Source organism: Sus scrofa, chromosome 4 (assembly GCF_054392235.1).
Source record: "Sus scrofa isolate SSC_HxYL_T2T_F1_AM1 chromosome 4, Sscrofa_HxYL_maternal_Yorkshire_Landrace_v2.0, whole genome shotgun sequence".
NCBI classification, from domain to species: Eukaryota; Metazoa; Chordata; class Mammalia; order Artiodactyla; family Suidae; genus Sus; species Sus scrofa.
The window spans coordinates 102,462,135-102,478,154 of NC_139386.1; the positions used below are offsets into that span (position 1 = coordinate 102,462,135).

General features: G+C 48.1%; 1 protein-coding gene across 15 annotated transcripts in view; it reads left to right on the forward strand.

Annotated features, from left to right (window-relative positions):
• Window positions 1–894: 894 nt before the first annotated feature.
• Window positions 895–16,020, forward strand: part of PI4KB (phosphatidylinositol 4-kinase beta) — a 31,653-nt gene continuing 16,527 nt past the window's right edge. For 14 of the 15 annotated variants that reach the window (XR_014844192.1, XR_014844191.1, XR_014844195.1 and 11 more), the window contains exons 1-2: window positions 895–1,261; window positions 12,950–13,886. Coding sequence is in view for 9 of the 15 variants with exons in the window: in XM_013997156.3 (XP_013852610.1) it covers window positions 12,978–13,886 (909 nt within the window). In the remaining 6 variants the exon portion in view is untranslated. Of the gene's footprint in view, window positions 1,427–12,421; window positions 13,887–16,020 lie in introns of all 15 variants that reach the window. The other variant, XM_085023038.1, reaches the window with a different exon arrangement.

Sequence of the window (16,020 nt, forward strand, 5' to 3'; positions counted from 1 at the left end):
AGGGTTGGGATAGAGATTCTGACAGTAAAGGCTCTCACTCAATAGGCTAACTGACAAACACACAAAATTAACACCAGAAGGCCATTAGCGGGGCGCATTTTTGCTTATTTGTTTAGTTTTCTACGGTTTGGTTTTGAAAGCAGTGATGATGCCCTCCAAGCTATTGTCACTTCACTCACCTCTCCCAACCTGGGCTTGTCCAGCCCCTCCTGGATGGATCGAGGTCCGCAAGCCGGAGGCCTCCTGAGGCCAAAGGCTGCCCAGGCAGGTAGGTGGTGACCTCGAGGGCAGAACCGTGGCCTCGAGTCGCGCCCCTAACGGCGAAAGATTGACGCGGTTGGACCGCGCCATTTCTCAAGTAATAAGGGGCGTAATCTTAACGTCGTCCTTAAGATGAGTAGGAAAAGGATAGTGAGGGTGACTATATTCCCCGCCGGCCCTTTTTCTTTCTGCTATCCAGCTGGACCCCAAGCGTCCATCTCCCGACCTGATTTACTAAGGGAGTTGTGTGAAATAGTGGAGGGGAGAGAGGCACTGATTGCAATTACGGTAACTTGGTTGCTGACTTGAATGGGGTCATTTACATATAATTTGCATGTTCCTGTGCTTACTGGAGTGTGCTCACAGAAGTATGTACTTCTCTAAGACCGTATCCACGCACGCCGACCCTCCTCCTGCTCTAGGCCGGGAGCCTCTGCCCCTTATCCTGCAAATTTTACTTCCCTTTCGGCTTCCTTAGCTTCGCAGAAGCTGCATCTCAGGTCCGCCTCCCAAAGACTGGCCCCTCCTCCCGCCCATAAGCTCCTCCCTACGGCCGCTCCTCCCTCCCCAGCTTCCAAATATCTCTTCCCCGCCCCCTTCTCTATTTCTGAACAGGCGTGTTCCAGACAGCTCACTCGACACCTTAGATTACTATGGGTTCGGTAGGGTCCTGAGCCTCAGAGAAGCAGGAAAGCATAGCCCAAGAAGGGCCTGAACTCAGAAGAAGAAGCAAGATCTGCTGGGATTTTTTTCTTTGGTCTTGGTTGTGCGAAGGAGGAAAAAAAGGTTGTGAGGCCCGGTCGAACGCAAGGCATTGCGAAGGCCCCCTCAGGCGGCGCCGAGGGCAGCCCGGCAGCCGGGGCCTGGTGCAGCCGCCGCGGCCGCTGTCAGGGAAGCGCAGGCGGCCAATGGAACCCGGGAGCGGACGCTGCTGCTGAGGCGGCGGTGTCGGCAGTCCGACCCCGACCGCCCGCACCCCCTCCGCGGGGGTCCCCCGGAGGTAAGCGACTCCTACCCCGTGAGTGCCCCTTGCCCTGTGTGTGGAAGGGTCTCTCTCCCACCCTGTCCCGCACAGCCTCCCCCGCCCCCACACCTCGGTTCGGCCACAAAACTGCCCTGCTGATGGCTGCTGCACCCAGGTTCCTTTTCCACCTTTTTTTCCCAAGCCTGGGGTCCTCCTCTGCTTTTTGGCTTCCTCTTCTGTTTAGCTCCTCCCTCTGCCCCGGGGATTCCCCCCTCCCTCACTCTTATCCCTGTCGCCTCCGTCCCGAATTATTTTCTCTTAAGTCGTCAGCCCTTCCCACATCACGATGCCTTTTATATCGTCCATCCTTGCTTGTCTTTCCTCGTTGTCTGTCCTCCAGCCCCGAATCTTTCTTATGGGCTCCGCCTTTAGCCCTTTTCCCGTTTTGCCCCTTTACTCCGATGTCCCTGCAACCCAGGCGCTGGGTTCCCGTTTCCCTGAGCTAAAGATTGTAGCCCTCTCTTCTTCTGCTACTTCTTATTCCATTACCTCATTGCCACCCACCCACCCAGTTCCTGGCTTCCAAGATTTGTCTCTTCCCTTTTCCTTAAGGGATCTCAGGCGCTCATCATCATTCCCAAAGCACCATTTACATTCTACTTTGACCTTAATCCTTACTCTTCTCTGGAGCGCTTTATGATTCCTGTAACTTTCTTTAGCTTCCCTCTCCCCTTACTCAATACCCCAACCTCGGAGGTTTATTCCTGTAGAAGAAAGATCTGACAGTGCCCCTTCCCATTGAGGATTTATAAGTTTGACACCTCTCTTGAGTTTCAAGGGTTTTGCTGATCCTTGTGACACTTGATTCTGCTTTCCCTGTGGTCTTTATGTGTCCTCTGTCATACTCTTTACCTTTGCATACCACTGATTGCAGGATCAGCTTAACCTTGAACTAAGAAGAAAATGTGTTGGGAGGAGGGAGAACCTCAGCTGTCTCAGGCTTTTCTCGGACAGAAGGATGGAGCAAGTTTGAAGTTCCTATCAGATTACATTTTTGTGGGAGGGATGAACAGGCCTGCATGGACGCTGAAGGAGATTGTGAGAAATTTTGTATTAGATTATTTACTTTTAGGCTCGTCTTAAAGGGATCACAGAATAGATCTCTCCTAAGAGGAATCAGTTCACAGTCTGTTGCTTTACTAAAATGGTTTTGGTTGATTCCATAAGACCTTAGGCCTGGAGTGGGGTTGAGGAGGGTGGCAACTGGGAAAAGGAACATGAGACAATGGAAAGAGCTTATACATCAGAATTAGGACTCCTGGGTTCACATGTGACTTCCTCACTTGACCTTTAGAGTGCCCTTTATTGGGAAAACGGGTCATTCCGTAGGCATCAGTGCAGAAACAGGCTAATAGGATGTGAGTTGGGAGAAAAATTAGACTTAAGTATTTTTTTACAAAACATTCTGGATTATTCAGACACACGGTAATTATTAATATTGATTTAGTTCTGAGAATTTTCCTTCTTTCTGGTCTGTCGGGCCTTTCTAGTCTACAGCAATGGGAGTAAATCAGCTGAAGGACAAGCTCTAGGCCCGCTTCTTTGATCTGCCTTGATTTTTTGCCTTCCTGCTTTAAGTTGCTGATCACCTCTGCTGTTCCTCTTGTACTTGAGCCATTACTCTAGATTCTGTAGGTGGAAAGTATGTTTGTGGGTAACCCCTTTGAGTAAACTGGCTAGAAAAGAAGACTTGGTGAGAGTTCCCGTTGTGGCGCAGTGGTTAACGAATCCGACTAGGAACCAAGAGGTTGCGGGTTCGGTCCTTGCCCTTGCTCAGTGGGTTAACGATCCAGCGTTGCCGTGAGCTGTGGTGTAGGTTGCAGACGTGGCTCAGATCCCGCGTTGCTGTGGCTCTGGCGTAGGCCGGTGGCTACAGCGCCGATTCAACCCCTAGCCTGGGAACCTCCACATGCCGCGGAAGCGGCCCAAGAAAATGGCAAAAAAAGACCAAAAAAAAACCTTGGAGTGAGATGGGACTTAGGAAACTAGTTGCTCCCTTGTATGCTGTAGCCTGCAGTAGCGAAGAGGGCACATGAAGTTCTGCTCTGCTTCCTCTAGGCCTGTTTGAAAGTAATCGTGCTACCTCATCCCACTTCTCCCTTTGTCTCCCTCCTTGTTAGCCAGTGTCCAGTCTCATGATTTCCCTTTTAAGGAGCAGCTTCACTCCTTGAAAACACCTCCAGAGAGAAATTGTATTTCCCCTGGTTTCCCTGCTTCTATTCCTTCTCAGAGCTGGAGCCACAGTGCATGAGAACATGTTTACTGAATACCATCCAAAGCAGCAAATTGAGAATCTATGATTTGGGGAAAAGATTTGAGAGAGACCTTTCAGTAACTGGCATGAGACAAGAGAAAGCCTAGTTAAAGTGCATTTGGAGCTTGCAGCCAGGAGGAACAGTTTAGAGGAGGTGAGCGTACAGGTCGCTTGCTTTGCTATTTGTCTGTTACAGCAGGGGCTCCCAGAGCTGGCTTGGGCTGTCTGGCTGGAATCTGTTTATACCAGCTCTGTAGCCCTGAACAGAGTTCTCAGCCTGATTCAATATTGACCTAACTACCCTGAGACCACTGTCCTCCCTACCGTCCTGCTGATAGCTTGAGAATGCCCTCTCCCCTTGATGCCAGCCTGCCTTGGGGCCTTAGGTAAGCATTTACCTGGTTTCTGGTAGGGCTTGAGTCTGTTTAATGTCTCACCTTTGTGTTTCTAGAATGAAAAGGTAGTACTCAATCTGCATCTTTACCATGGAGGTTAAGGGAGAAAGTTGAACTAAGGTTTGAGTTAGACCTTGAAACATAAAGAGGAAATTCTCAACAGCAGAACAGGCAGCTTAGGATGGTTAGGAGTCCCTCTTTTTTTGATGTGGGGTCTCAGTTTACAGACCAGAATTGAACTTGGGCTGCAGCAGTGAAAGCACTGAATCCTAATCACTAGACCACTGGCGAACTTCCTAGGAGTCTCTCTCTCTGTTTTTTTTTTTTTTTTTTTGCCTTTATAGAGCTGCTCCCGTGGCATATAGAGGTTCCCAGGCTAGGGGTCGAATTAGAGCTATAGCCTCTGGTCTACACCATAGCCACAGCAACGCCAGATCCGAGCTGCCCTGCCACCTACACCACAGCTCATGGCAAGGCCAGATCCTTAACCCACTGAGCAAGGCCAGGGATCGAACCTGTGTCTTCATGGATACTAGTCAGATTCGTTTCTGCTGAGCCAGCATGGGAACTCCCCAAGGAGTCTCTTTTGAAGAGCAAATTCTTTTTTTTTGGTGGAAGATCCCAGGCCAGGGACCGAACCTGCATCACAGCAGTGACCTGAACTAGAGCAGTGACAACAATGCCAGATCCTTAACCTGCTGAGCACCAGGAAACTCTAAAAAGCAACTTTTAAAAAATTATTATTAGATTCACAGTGCATTTGGTAGCAAATCCAGTGGTACTTAAGAGTTTATTCCTGGAGTTCCCATTGTAGCATAGTGGTTAACGAATCCGACTAGGAACCATGAGGTTGCGGGTTCAATCCCTGGCCTTGCTCAGTGGGTTAACGATCCGGTGTTGCCGTGAGCTGTGGTGTAGGTTGCAGACGCGGCTCGGATCCCGCGTTGCTGTGGCTCTGGCTCTGGCTCTGGCCGGCAGTTACAGCTCCGATTCGACCCCTAGCCTTAGAACCTCCATATGCCGCAGGAGTGGCCCTAGAAAAGGCAAAAAGATAAAAAAGAGTTTATGCCTAAAATCAGCAGTCCCTTTCTCTTCATCCCTACTCCTAGAGTTAAACCTCTTAATTATTTCAGTGTTTCTCTCTAACAGTTATTGGCATAGCTTTAGATAAAATGTTTATGCCTCTATTTGTTGGTTTTTCTTTTTTTTTTTTTTTTTGTCTTTTTTACTTTTTAAGGCTGCACTTGCAGCATATGGAGGCTGTAATCGGAGGTGCAGCCACCAGCTACAGCCACAGCCACGCCAGATCCAAGCCATGTCTGTGACCTACACCACAGCTCATGGCAACACCAAATCCTTGACCCACTGAGCGAGGCCAGGGATCAAACCCGCGACCTCATGGTTCCTAGTGGGATTTGTTCTGCTGTGCCATGATGGGAACTCCATATTTTTTTGTTTCCTAATTATAGCAAAAGAGGATTAAGCTTTAGAAGATTCATACCTTTTGTTTATATAATTATGTCATTTTTATTTCTACTGGAAGCCTGTGTAACTTTAAATAACATATTTGAACTTCCTTTTCTTTCCATTAACTTTTTAAAAAATTTTATCAGTGTGTAGTTGCCTGAACAATGTTTTGTCAGTTTCATGTGTACGCCAAAGTGAATCAGTTATACACATACATATATCCATTCTTTGTTCCCACATAGGTTATTGCAGACTATTGAGTAGATTTCCCTGTGCTATACAGTAGGTCCATGTTAATTATCTGTTTTATATACAGTAACATGTATATGTTATTCCCATCATAATTTATCCCTCCCTGCCATGGTTTCATTCATGATAACCATAAGTTATTTTTGAAATCTGTGACTTTGTTTTTGTTTTACAAATGATAAGTTCTTTTGTATCATTTTTTATTAGATTCTACATATAGGTTATATGATATTTGTCTTCCTCTGACTTACTTCACTTAGTATGATCATCTCTAGGTCCATCCATGTTGCTGCAAATGGCATTATTTCATTCATTCTTATTTTTCCATTAACTTTACAGTAACTTTTTTTTTCTTTTTTCTTTTTAGGGCGACACCCATGGCATATGGAGGTTCCCAGGCTAGGGGTCAGATTGGAGCTACAGCTACCAGCATACACCATAGCCGCAACACTATGATCTGAGCTGCATCTGTGACCTACACCACAGCTTGAGGCAATGCCAGATCCTTAACCCACTGAGCAAGGCCAGGGACCAGACCTAAGTCCTCATGGATGCTAGTCAGGTTCATTAACCACTGAGCCACGACGGGAACTCCAACTTTCCATTAACTTTTAACAGCCTGTCTTAACCACCCACCTTGTAGGATGAAGATATTGGCTCCATTACTCTTTTTTCCAATTCACATGATCCATCTCAAAGGGATTTTTTTTTTTTTTTTCTTCCAAAAGGATCTTTTAAAAGAAGGTGGAAAATTGAGCTCACCTATCTGCTTGGAGACAGAGCACTAAATTAGGTGATCTCTTGAGGGCCATTCTGTGACAATTCAGGAACGTATAAAAACATGAGGGAGTTCCCGTTGTGGCACAGCAGAAACGAATCCACTAGTATCCACTAGGATGTGGGTTCGATTCCTGGCCTCAGTGGGTCGGGGACCAGGCATTCCTGTGAGCTATGGTGTAGGTTGCAGACACGATTCGGGATCCTGAGTTGCTCTGGCTATGGTACAGGCTGGCAGCTGTAGCTCTGATTCAACCCTTAGCCTGGGAACTTCATGTGCCATGGGTTGGGCCCTAAAAAGAAAAAAGAAAAAAAAAAAAAAGCTATGAGGATTCAGCTGAACCAATCTTTATTTATTTATTTATTTATTTTGTCTTTTTGGCCATTTCTTGGGCTGCTCCTGCAGCATATGGAGGTTCCCAGGCTAGGGGTTGAATTGGAGCTGTAGCCACCGGCCTACGCCAGAGCCACAGCAACACAGGATCCAAGCCGTGTCTGCAACCTACACCACAGCACACGGCAACGCGGCTCCTTGACCCACTGAGCAAGGCCAGGGATCAAACCCTCAACCTCATGGTCCTAGTCGGATTTGTTAACCACTGAGCCATGACAGGAACTCCTGAACCAGTCTTTATTTATCTAGTTCATAGAGAAAATTTCAAGAAGGGAATGGTGATTAGCTGGGTAAGGAAATTGATTTGGGGTTCTTTACATCTTGTTCCAGCAGAGACCAGTCCACTAAGTCTTTAATGGAGGCCCACTGAGGGTTGTTTGCCTGGACTCTTTTGAGGTAATGAGAAGCAGGAAGCTGGGTTGAGGGACGGCATTCCCTCCCCCTAGAGTCTTCTGCAGACATTGACTTAAGTGCTCTGTCACAGAATACATGCATATACACCCTCTACCACTGCTCCTCTTCTCTGCTTTGCCCTGAACAACCTTTTTATGCTCAGGTGAAGATTCTTTATGTTGCCCAGACATAAGGTATGGAGCCTGGTCAGTTCTCAGCATGCCCTCACTCACACCTCCCTTTCCTAGAAGCCAGCTGCTAGGCTGGGGCAGGATAGGCCTCTTCATTTCCCTTCCAGTCTGACTGGAAGGCCAGTTTAGGCTCCAACTGTGAAATGTGGAGCCTTGGTTGTTTGAATGTCCTTGAGAGCCATAGGAGTCATTTATTTATTTATTTATTTATTTGCCATTTTCTTGGGCCGCTCTCACGGCATATGGAGGTTCCCAGGCTAGGGGACGAATCGGAGCTGAAGCCACCAGCCTACGCCAGAGCCACAGCAACGCGGGATCTGAGCCGCGTCTGCAACCTACACCACAGCTCACGGCAACGCCGGATCCTTAACCCACTGAGCAAGGGCAGGGACTGAACCCGCAACCTCATGGTTCCTAGTCGAATTCGTTAACCACTGCGCCACGACAGGAACTCCCCCATAGGAGTCATTTAATATTGAAGGTTTGGACTTTCTTTTTTTTTTCTTGTTTCTTTTTTTGGCTTTTTAGGGCTGCAACTATGGAGGTTCCCAGGCTAGGGGTCTAATCGGAGCTGCAGCTGCCGGCCTACGCTACAGCCACAGCATCGTAGGCTCCTAGCCACGTCCGCCACCTACACCACAGCTCATGGCAACCCCGGATCCTTAACCCACTGAGTGAGGCCAGGGATCGAACCTGCAACCTCATGGTTCCTAGTCGGATTCATTTCCGCTGTGCCACGACGGGAACTCCCAGGTTTGGACTTTTTTCTGTCATGATTTTCTTGTTTTCTGACTTAGAAGGGGAAGGGTGGTAAATACAAAAACTGTCTTCCGGAGTTCCCGTCGTGGTGCAGTGGTCAACGAATCCAACTAGGAACCATGAGGTTGCGGGTTCGGTCCCTGCCCTCGCTCAGTGGGTTAACGATCCGGCGTTGCCGTGAGCTGTGGTGTAGGTTGCAGACGCGGCTCGGATCCCGCATTGCTGTGGCTCTGGCGTAGGCCGGTGGCTACAGCTCCGATTCAACCCCTAGCCTGGGAACCTCCATATGCCGCGGGAGCGGCCCAAGAAATAGCAACAACAACAACAAGACAAAAGACAAAAAAAAAAAAACTGTCTTCCTTTTTCTCTTTCTAGTCCTTTCACTCTCTTTAGAATGGTTACTTATCAAAGCTGTATTTTCTTTGCCTTTGAAAATGAATGAATTGATGTTGAGGACCTCATTTGAATTTAGGTTTTAGAAAATCCATTTCGTATTTCTTATTGTCTAAAATCACCAAAACAACCTAAATTTCCATCAGCGTCTCCTTCCCTCATTGTCTTCCTTCAAATGCAGGTGGTTCCTAAGACTCAGAAAGGCCAGGAGGGAGGCCCAGTGCCAGTTTGGAAGTTTCTAGTGGCAGAGCTGCCTCTGTAGGAGAGGAGTTTAGTTTTCCTTCACCTCTTGACATCGCCTGTTCCCTGGGGAGTAAAGGCTTCTGAATGGGGGATCGCTTCTATTCAGTGGGGAAGTCCCAGCTGGGATAAAAGAACCGATGGTCTCTTTTCCGCTGTTCCTAGTGCCAGTACTAATCTCAAGGGTGATCATTTCCAGATCTGCATTTCCTAGCGAAGTCTCAGATACTGTGTGTGGAAAAATGTCTGAATTTCATTTCCCTGGGAAGTTTTTATTTATTTTATATTTTTTGGGGGGGTGGGGTGGCTATGTCCACAGGATGGGGAAGTTTCCTGGGGCAGGAATCGAACCTGTGCCACAGCAGTGACAGCGCCAGCTCCTTAACTTGCTGAGCCACCAGGGAACTCCCCCTTGGAAGCTTTGAAAAGTAGACTTTTAGGAGCCTTTGGTGACTTCTTTGTCTGTGGCATAGAAGAAAACAGAAAAATGTGCCAAGCATAGAGATTGAGAGAAAAAAAGAGTTGGTTTTATAAAATGATTGAGGCTGTTGTGTGAGTTTCTAAGCAGACCTAAAAGGTAGTGGTCCCAGTTAAATTTGAGTGATCCTTTGGTGCAGAGTCCCGGACAGAGGTACAGCAGGGCATGGTTAAAGCTCCCTTATTATCATTCCTGTGCAGCCCATTGTTGCAAGTAGAGACATATCCACACAGGCAGCCATGCTGGTTCTACTGCTCAGAGGGCACTGCCTAATTTGGGAGAGAGCATAGTGAGAGAGTTGCCACTTTTTTTTTTTTTTTTTTTTTTTTTTCTTTTTAGGGCCGCACCTTATGGCGTATGGAAGTTCCCAAGCTAAGGGTCAAATCGGAGCTATAGCTGCTGGCCTATACCACAGCCACAGCAATGCCACATCTTAGTCACATTTGCAACTCACGCCATAGCTCATGGCAATGCTGGATCCTTAACCCACTGAGGGAGGCCAGGGATCGAACCCACATCCTCGTGGATACTAGTCAGGTTTATTAGTGCTAAGCCACAATGGGAACTCCACTAGTCGGGTTCTTAACCCACTGAACCACAAGAGGAACTCCAGGATTGCCACCTTTTTACTGATACCAAGCTCAAACTGCATCAGAGAAATTAAATTCTTGCTTGACAGAGTTGGGAGAAAGATAACTGAAGTAGCCTTTTTGGTGTGCTCTAAGAACAAGAGTTCCATCTGTGTTCCTATAAAACTTTAGTGGTGACTGCTGGGAGGCAGGAAGCTGGACTGTAAAATATTGAGCAGATCAAGGTAACCCTGACTTTCTTTTTTTTTGCTTTTTAGGGCTGCAGCTGCGGCATATAGAAGTTCCCAGGCTAGGGGTTGAATTGGAGCTGCAGCTGCTGGCCTATACCACAGGCACAGCAATGCAGGATCTGAGCTGTGTCTGCGACCTACACCACAGCTCATGGCAACACCAGATCCTTAACCCACTGAGCGAGTCCAGGGATCAAACCTGTGTCCTCATGGATACTAGTTGGGTTCGTTACTACTGCGCCACCACAGGAACTCCCTTAACCTTGACTCTTAACATTTCAGAGGTGCAAGAAGAGGCACTAGAAAAGTGGCAGTGGAAAATGAGGCTTTCCAGAGTGACTAGAGAATCTGTATCTTTTTTTTTTGGCTACGCTTGTGGCATGTGGCATGTGGAAGTTCCCAGGCCAGGGATCAAACCTGCACCACAGCGGTAACCAGAGCCACAGCAGTGACAATGCCGAATCCTTAACCCGCTGGGCCATCAGGGAACTTTGAGAATCTGTACCTTGAGCCTCTTTCCACTTACCCAGAGTACGTGCACCCATGTTCACTAGTGTCAAAGGTGGTATCACTATTAGTTAGAAATTACCTGCATTCCAACTCCACAGTAGCCTCTGCCTTCCTCTTGCTGATGCCCTTGAGTGAGTCTTAGATTCACTCTACTTGTATTTTTGTGAAGAGGCCTCTGAGCCCATTTCCGACTAGAGCCAGACTCTGGAGCCGGGTTGATCTGAGGCTAGCAGCCGGCCTCTCCCAGTCCTTGCTTGGACATTTCCTCCTGTTCTGTGGCACTGATTCTCCCGATCTGGATTTGGTGAATTGTTCTAGGAAGGCAATGGCTTTTGTCAGCAATGTTATCTCATTGTCTATCCTTCTGCCAGTCCCTCCAGAGAGGGATTCTTGGTTATTTGATTCCCATTCCTCCCTGTACTGTGGACATTCCACACACATGAGTTCCAGCCTGATTTCTTTTTGCTTTCTCACAGCTCCTCCAGTTCTTGGAGTATATGTATGAGAATGGGGACAGTAGTGTTGGGATAGGAGGGGACTGACAGTAATGTTTTGGAAGAGTCTCAAATAATGAGTGTTAACTATAGTTCACTTCCTTTGTAAACAACATATGTGCGTGTGCACACACACTGTTTACTAACTTTTTAGGTGATTAGGATTCAGTTAGGATTTGTTGAGTACTACTGTATGCCAGGAACTGTGCTACTTTCTTTTGTACACGTAAAGTTATTTTTTTCCACTCAATAACAATGAGAAGTAGATATATTTTTCCCATTTTGCAGTTGAGGAAACTGAAAATCAGAAGGTATATGGTTTGCAAAAGTTTACACATTTCATAATGACAGAGCCAGGATTTTGAACCTCAGCTTATTTGACTCCATGTTCAGGAGTCTTTCCACTATCCTTCAGCTGCCACAGCGCTGGAGAAAGAGAGAATGATGTCATGAAGTCAGACAAGCAGAAAAATGGCACTTTTGGAGTTCCTGTCATGGTGCAGTGAAAACGAATCCAACTAAGAACCGTGTAGTTGCAGGTTCGATCCCTGGCCTCACTCAGTGGGTTAAGGATCCGGCGTTGCTGTGAGCTGTAGTGTAAGTTGCAGACACAGCTCAGATCTGGCATTGCTGTGGCTGTGGTGTAGGCCAGTAGCTGTAGCTCTGATTAGACCCCAAGCCTGGGAACCTCCATATGCCTCAAGTGTGGCCCTAAAAAGAAGAAAAAAAAAAAAGAAAAACAGCACTCTTAAGCAGAATTGATGTTTTCTTAGTGAAGCCCGACGTGGTATTTTCTGGCCCTTATTTCTTGGGAGCGTTGAGTCTAAAAGGGAAGGTAAGAAAGTATTTAACGGAGTTCCCCTCATGGCGCAGTGGTTAACGAATCCGACTAGGAACCATGAGGTTGCGGGTTCGATCCCTGCCCTTGCTCAGTGGGTTAAGGATCCGGTGTAGGCTGGCAGCTACAGCTCCAATTAGACCCCTAGCCTGGGAACCTAGGGGAACCTCCATATGCCGAGGGAGTGGCCCAAGAAATGGCAAAAGGACAAAAAAAAAAGAAAGTATTTAACTAGAAAAATCCATCAAGGTTTTAATACTAAATAAAGATGAGGAGTTCTCTTCATGGCTCAGTGGTTAACGAGCCCGATTAGCATCCATGAGGACTTAGGTTCGATCCCTGGCCTCGCTCAGTGAGTTAAGGATCCTGGGTTAAGGATCTGATGTTGCCATGAGCTATGGTGTAGGTCGCAGAGGTACCTCAGATCTGGTGTTGCTGTGGCTGTCGTGTATGCCTGTTGCTGCAGCTCCAATTCAACCCCTAGCCTGGGAACCTCTGTGTGCCAAGGCTTCGGTCCTAAACAAACAAATAAATAAAGATGAGATGCTCAGGTCTGTGTATGGAGCATTACATAAATGAGGAAATTAGAAGAGGCAAAGGAAGAATTTATGGGCAGGCATTTAAAGGGAGATATGGGAAGAGCATGGAGATAGGAAAGCATTCGAAGAGTTGAGGACAAGGGAATTAAGACCAGAATTGCTTCTCGGTCTACCTGAAGAATTTGTAAACCTGTCTAAGTGTAACACATATAAAGCAGCATTTTGCAAATACAAGCTAAGAAGAGAGGCGCAACTGAGGTAAGCGGGGAAGGAACGAAGAATGGTAGTGAAGTGGAGATAATTAGAGGAAGCTTCTAGGGAGATGACTTTTCATCTGATCTTGAAGGAGTTCAGGAAGACAAAAAGAGGTGGTCCCTGGGATGGTTTCATGACAAAAGGAGACCTGATGATGGCCCCACTAACCACTGTGTGTATGTGTCTCCCTTTCTGTTTGTCCCTCCTTCCCTGTGTAGCTTGGAAGCTCGAAGTCTGGCTGTGGCCATGGGAGACACGGTAGTGGAGCCTGTCCTCCTGAAGCCAACTTCTGAGCCCATTCCTGGCCCACCAGGGAATAATGGGGGCTCCTTGTTAAGCGTCATCACGGAGGGGGTCGGGGAACTATCGGTGATTGACCCTGAGGTGGCCCAGAAGGCCTGCCAGGAGGTGCTGGAGAAAGTCAAGCTTTTGCATGGAGGCACGGCTGTTTGTGGCAAAGGCACCCCACTGGAGTTGGTCAATGGGGATGGTGTGGACAGTGAGATCCGTTGCCTGGACGATCCACCCACCCAGATAAGGGAGGAGGAAGATGAGATGGGGGCCGCAGTGGCCTCCGGCACAGCCAAGGGAACAAGAAGGCGGCGGCAGAACAACTCAGCCAAACAGTCTTGGCTGCTGAGGCTGTTTGAGTCAAAACTGTTTGACATCTCCATGGCCATTTCATACCTGTATAACTCCAAGGAGCCTGGGGTGCAAGCCTACATCGGCAACCGGCTCTTCTGCTTTCGTAATGAGGACGTGGACTTCTACCTGCCACAGTTGCTTAACATGTATATCCACATGGATGAGGACGTGGGTGATGCCATCAAGCCCTACATCGTCCACCGTTGCCGCCAGAGCATTAACTTTTCCCTCCAGTGTGCCCTGTTGCTTGGGGCCTACTCTTCAGACATGCACATTTCCACTCAGCGACACTCCCGTGGGACCAAGCTACGGAAGCTGATCCTCTCGGATGAGCTGAAGCCAGCTCACCGAAAGAGGGAGCTGCCCTCCTTGAGCCCAGCCCCCGACACAGGGCTGTCTCCCTCTAAAAGGACTCACCAGCGCTCTAAGTCAGATGCCACCGCCAGCATAAGTCTCAGCAGCAACCTGAAACGAACAGCCAGCAACCCTAAAGTGGAGAACGAGGACGAGGTAAAATTTCTGGGAGTGCCAGAGGGGCAGGCAAAGTGGCGTGGAGACAGGATGTCTGACATAAGGTTGCTCTGTCCTTTTCTCTCCTTCCCTCTGTTTCATTTCACCGATAAAAGCATGGAATGTTAGAATGGAAAAAGGCCTTAGAATTCATGTATTCCAACTGCCTCATTTTTATCAGGAACGGAGACCCAGAGAGATCAAGTGACCTGCCTCGGGTCATGTAGCAAATAGCAGGCCTGATGCTCCTGACTCTGTCCAGTGTTTTTACTCGACTGCACTGCCGTTTTGTTAACTACTTACTGAGAACTGTGGCAGAGCCTTCCTCACCCTGACTTGAATCTGGGGTACCAGTAGGACCTCTCAGAGCAGCAACCGTAGGGGAGGAAAAGGGACTCTGTGAGTTCCGTGTGTGCAGAGGGAGGGGGGATGTGTAATAGAACCTCAGCTTCCTTCTCTTGTCCACTCCTCCTCATAATCCCTTCCCCCAGCTCCCTGAAGAGCCTGCTCTTTGTTGACATAAGGGTTCAGTTCTTTCCCTATCACTGAGGCATCTGCAGAAAGCCCTCCTGCCTGCCTTTCCTTGGGGGAAGGGATGCCTTGTTGGTATCTTTCCCATATCATTTGGGAGAAGCACCAAGGGAAGAGGAAAGCAGTCCTGGTATAGAGTAAATCTCGGGTATACCCACTGTCTCGTCGAGGACCTGAAGCCTAAGAAGAGAAAGCAGCAGTGGGGGGTATTCCATTTAGGATACAAGCAGAGACAAGGCGAGCACATTGCTAGGTTATATGCCCACCTTTCATTCCACATCTGTAGATAGTAGGGGAAGTTGCCCAATGGCCAACCAAGTATCAGTGACTTGATGTCCCAGCCAGACAATGGTGCCCTAGGCCCCGCCTCACCCCTGTCTCACCACCAGCCTGTCTCCCATCCTGACTGCCAGCCTATCCTAGAAACGAAAGGAGAAAAGAACAAGGAACTTGCACTTGTTGGAAAACGCATGTAGCCATGGTGCTGGCATCTGCCTCTGTGGGGCACATAACCCACCCACGTTTTTGATACAATGGGACTTCTTTCAACTAGGGAGAGATCAGAGTGGCTAGGGGAGGGAAGAGGCAGAGGAGGGAGACTGCAGAGCCTGGTCCCTCTGGAAATTTGGCATTTAGTTGTGATAATAGTGAAACTAAAAAAGATAACATTTATTGAGCACTTACATGCCAAACATCATGCCAGGTACTTTACATTTAGTCCTCACAACAACCCTAAGAGACTGTTACTTCACTGAGGAAACAGGCTTAGCGAGATGAGGTGTTTTGCCCCCAGTGTCTCCGCCAGTACGGATCAGGCCAGGCCTCAGCTGTCAGAGTCCGTATGAGGGAGAACAGCCTAGGCCCTGGCCATCAAGGTTTCCACATCCATGCACAGGCAGAGGCCAACTGATCTCAGAACTGAAATGGACCATTTTCATTTCTAGTTGAGCTTGACAGGGCAGCCCAGGGTCTTGAAGGGAGGCTGTTGTAGAGCAAGAATCATCCAGAGCTAGTGGGACTAAGGTCATGAAGGGTTGGGAGCTCCTCCACTTGGGGTCAAGCCTGTAGCAGTATGAGTTCGAGCAGCTGGAAGTGAATCCCTTGGTGTCTCTTGTCAGGTGCCTCTTGGCTTTTCTCTGCAGGCATTTTGCAGTTCTCATGACCGGAATAGCTGAGGCCCCAGCCTTTTCTTACTCTTTGTTGGTCTTCAGTCCCTCTTCCTTGTATCTGACTCCTGTTCAGGATGGGATTTGGGGTGACGCTGAGACACACTTATTCTGTGAGTGCTTAAATCCTCGGGATGGCTTCTCCAGCTGCCATTCTTCCCAGCCTGGCTCCTTGATCTTGGGTCAGTAGATCCAGGAAAGGAGATACCACGTCCCCAGGCACTCCCAGGTTATCTGATGCTGGCAGAATGAGACACCTGAAGCCACTGCGACTCCTCAGGAAATATGAGAGTGAGAGAGGCTCCAGGGGGCTAAGCATTGGAATCTTCTGCACAAAGGTCTCACCAAAGCCCTTTGGCATTTTGAGGATGTATCTTTGAAGGCTTTTGTCTCCCAAATACCCAGGGAATTGATTTTCTTCTACTCCTACTTCTCCC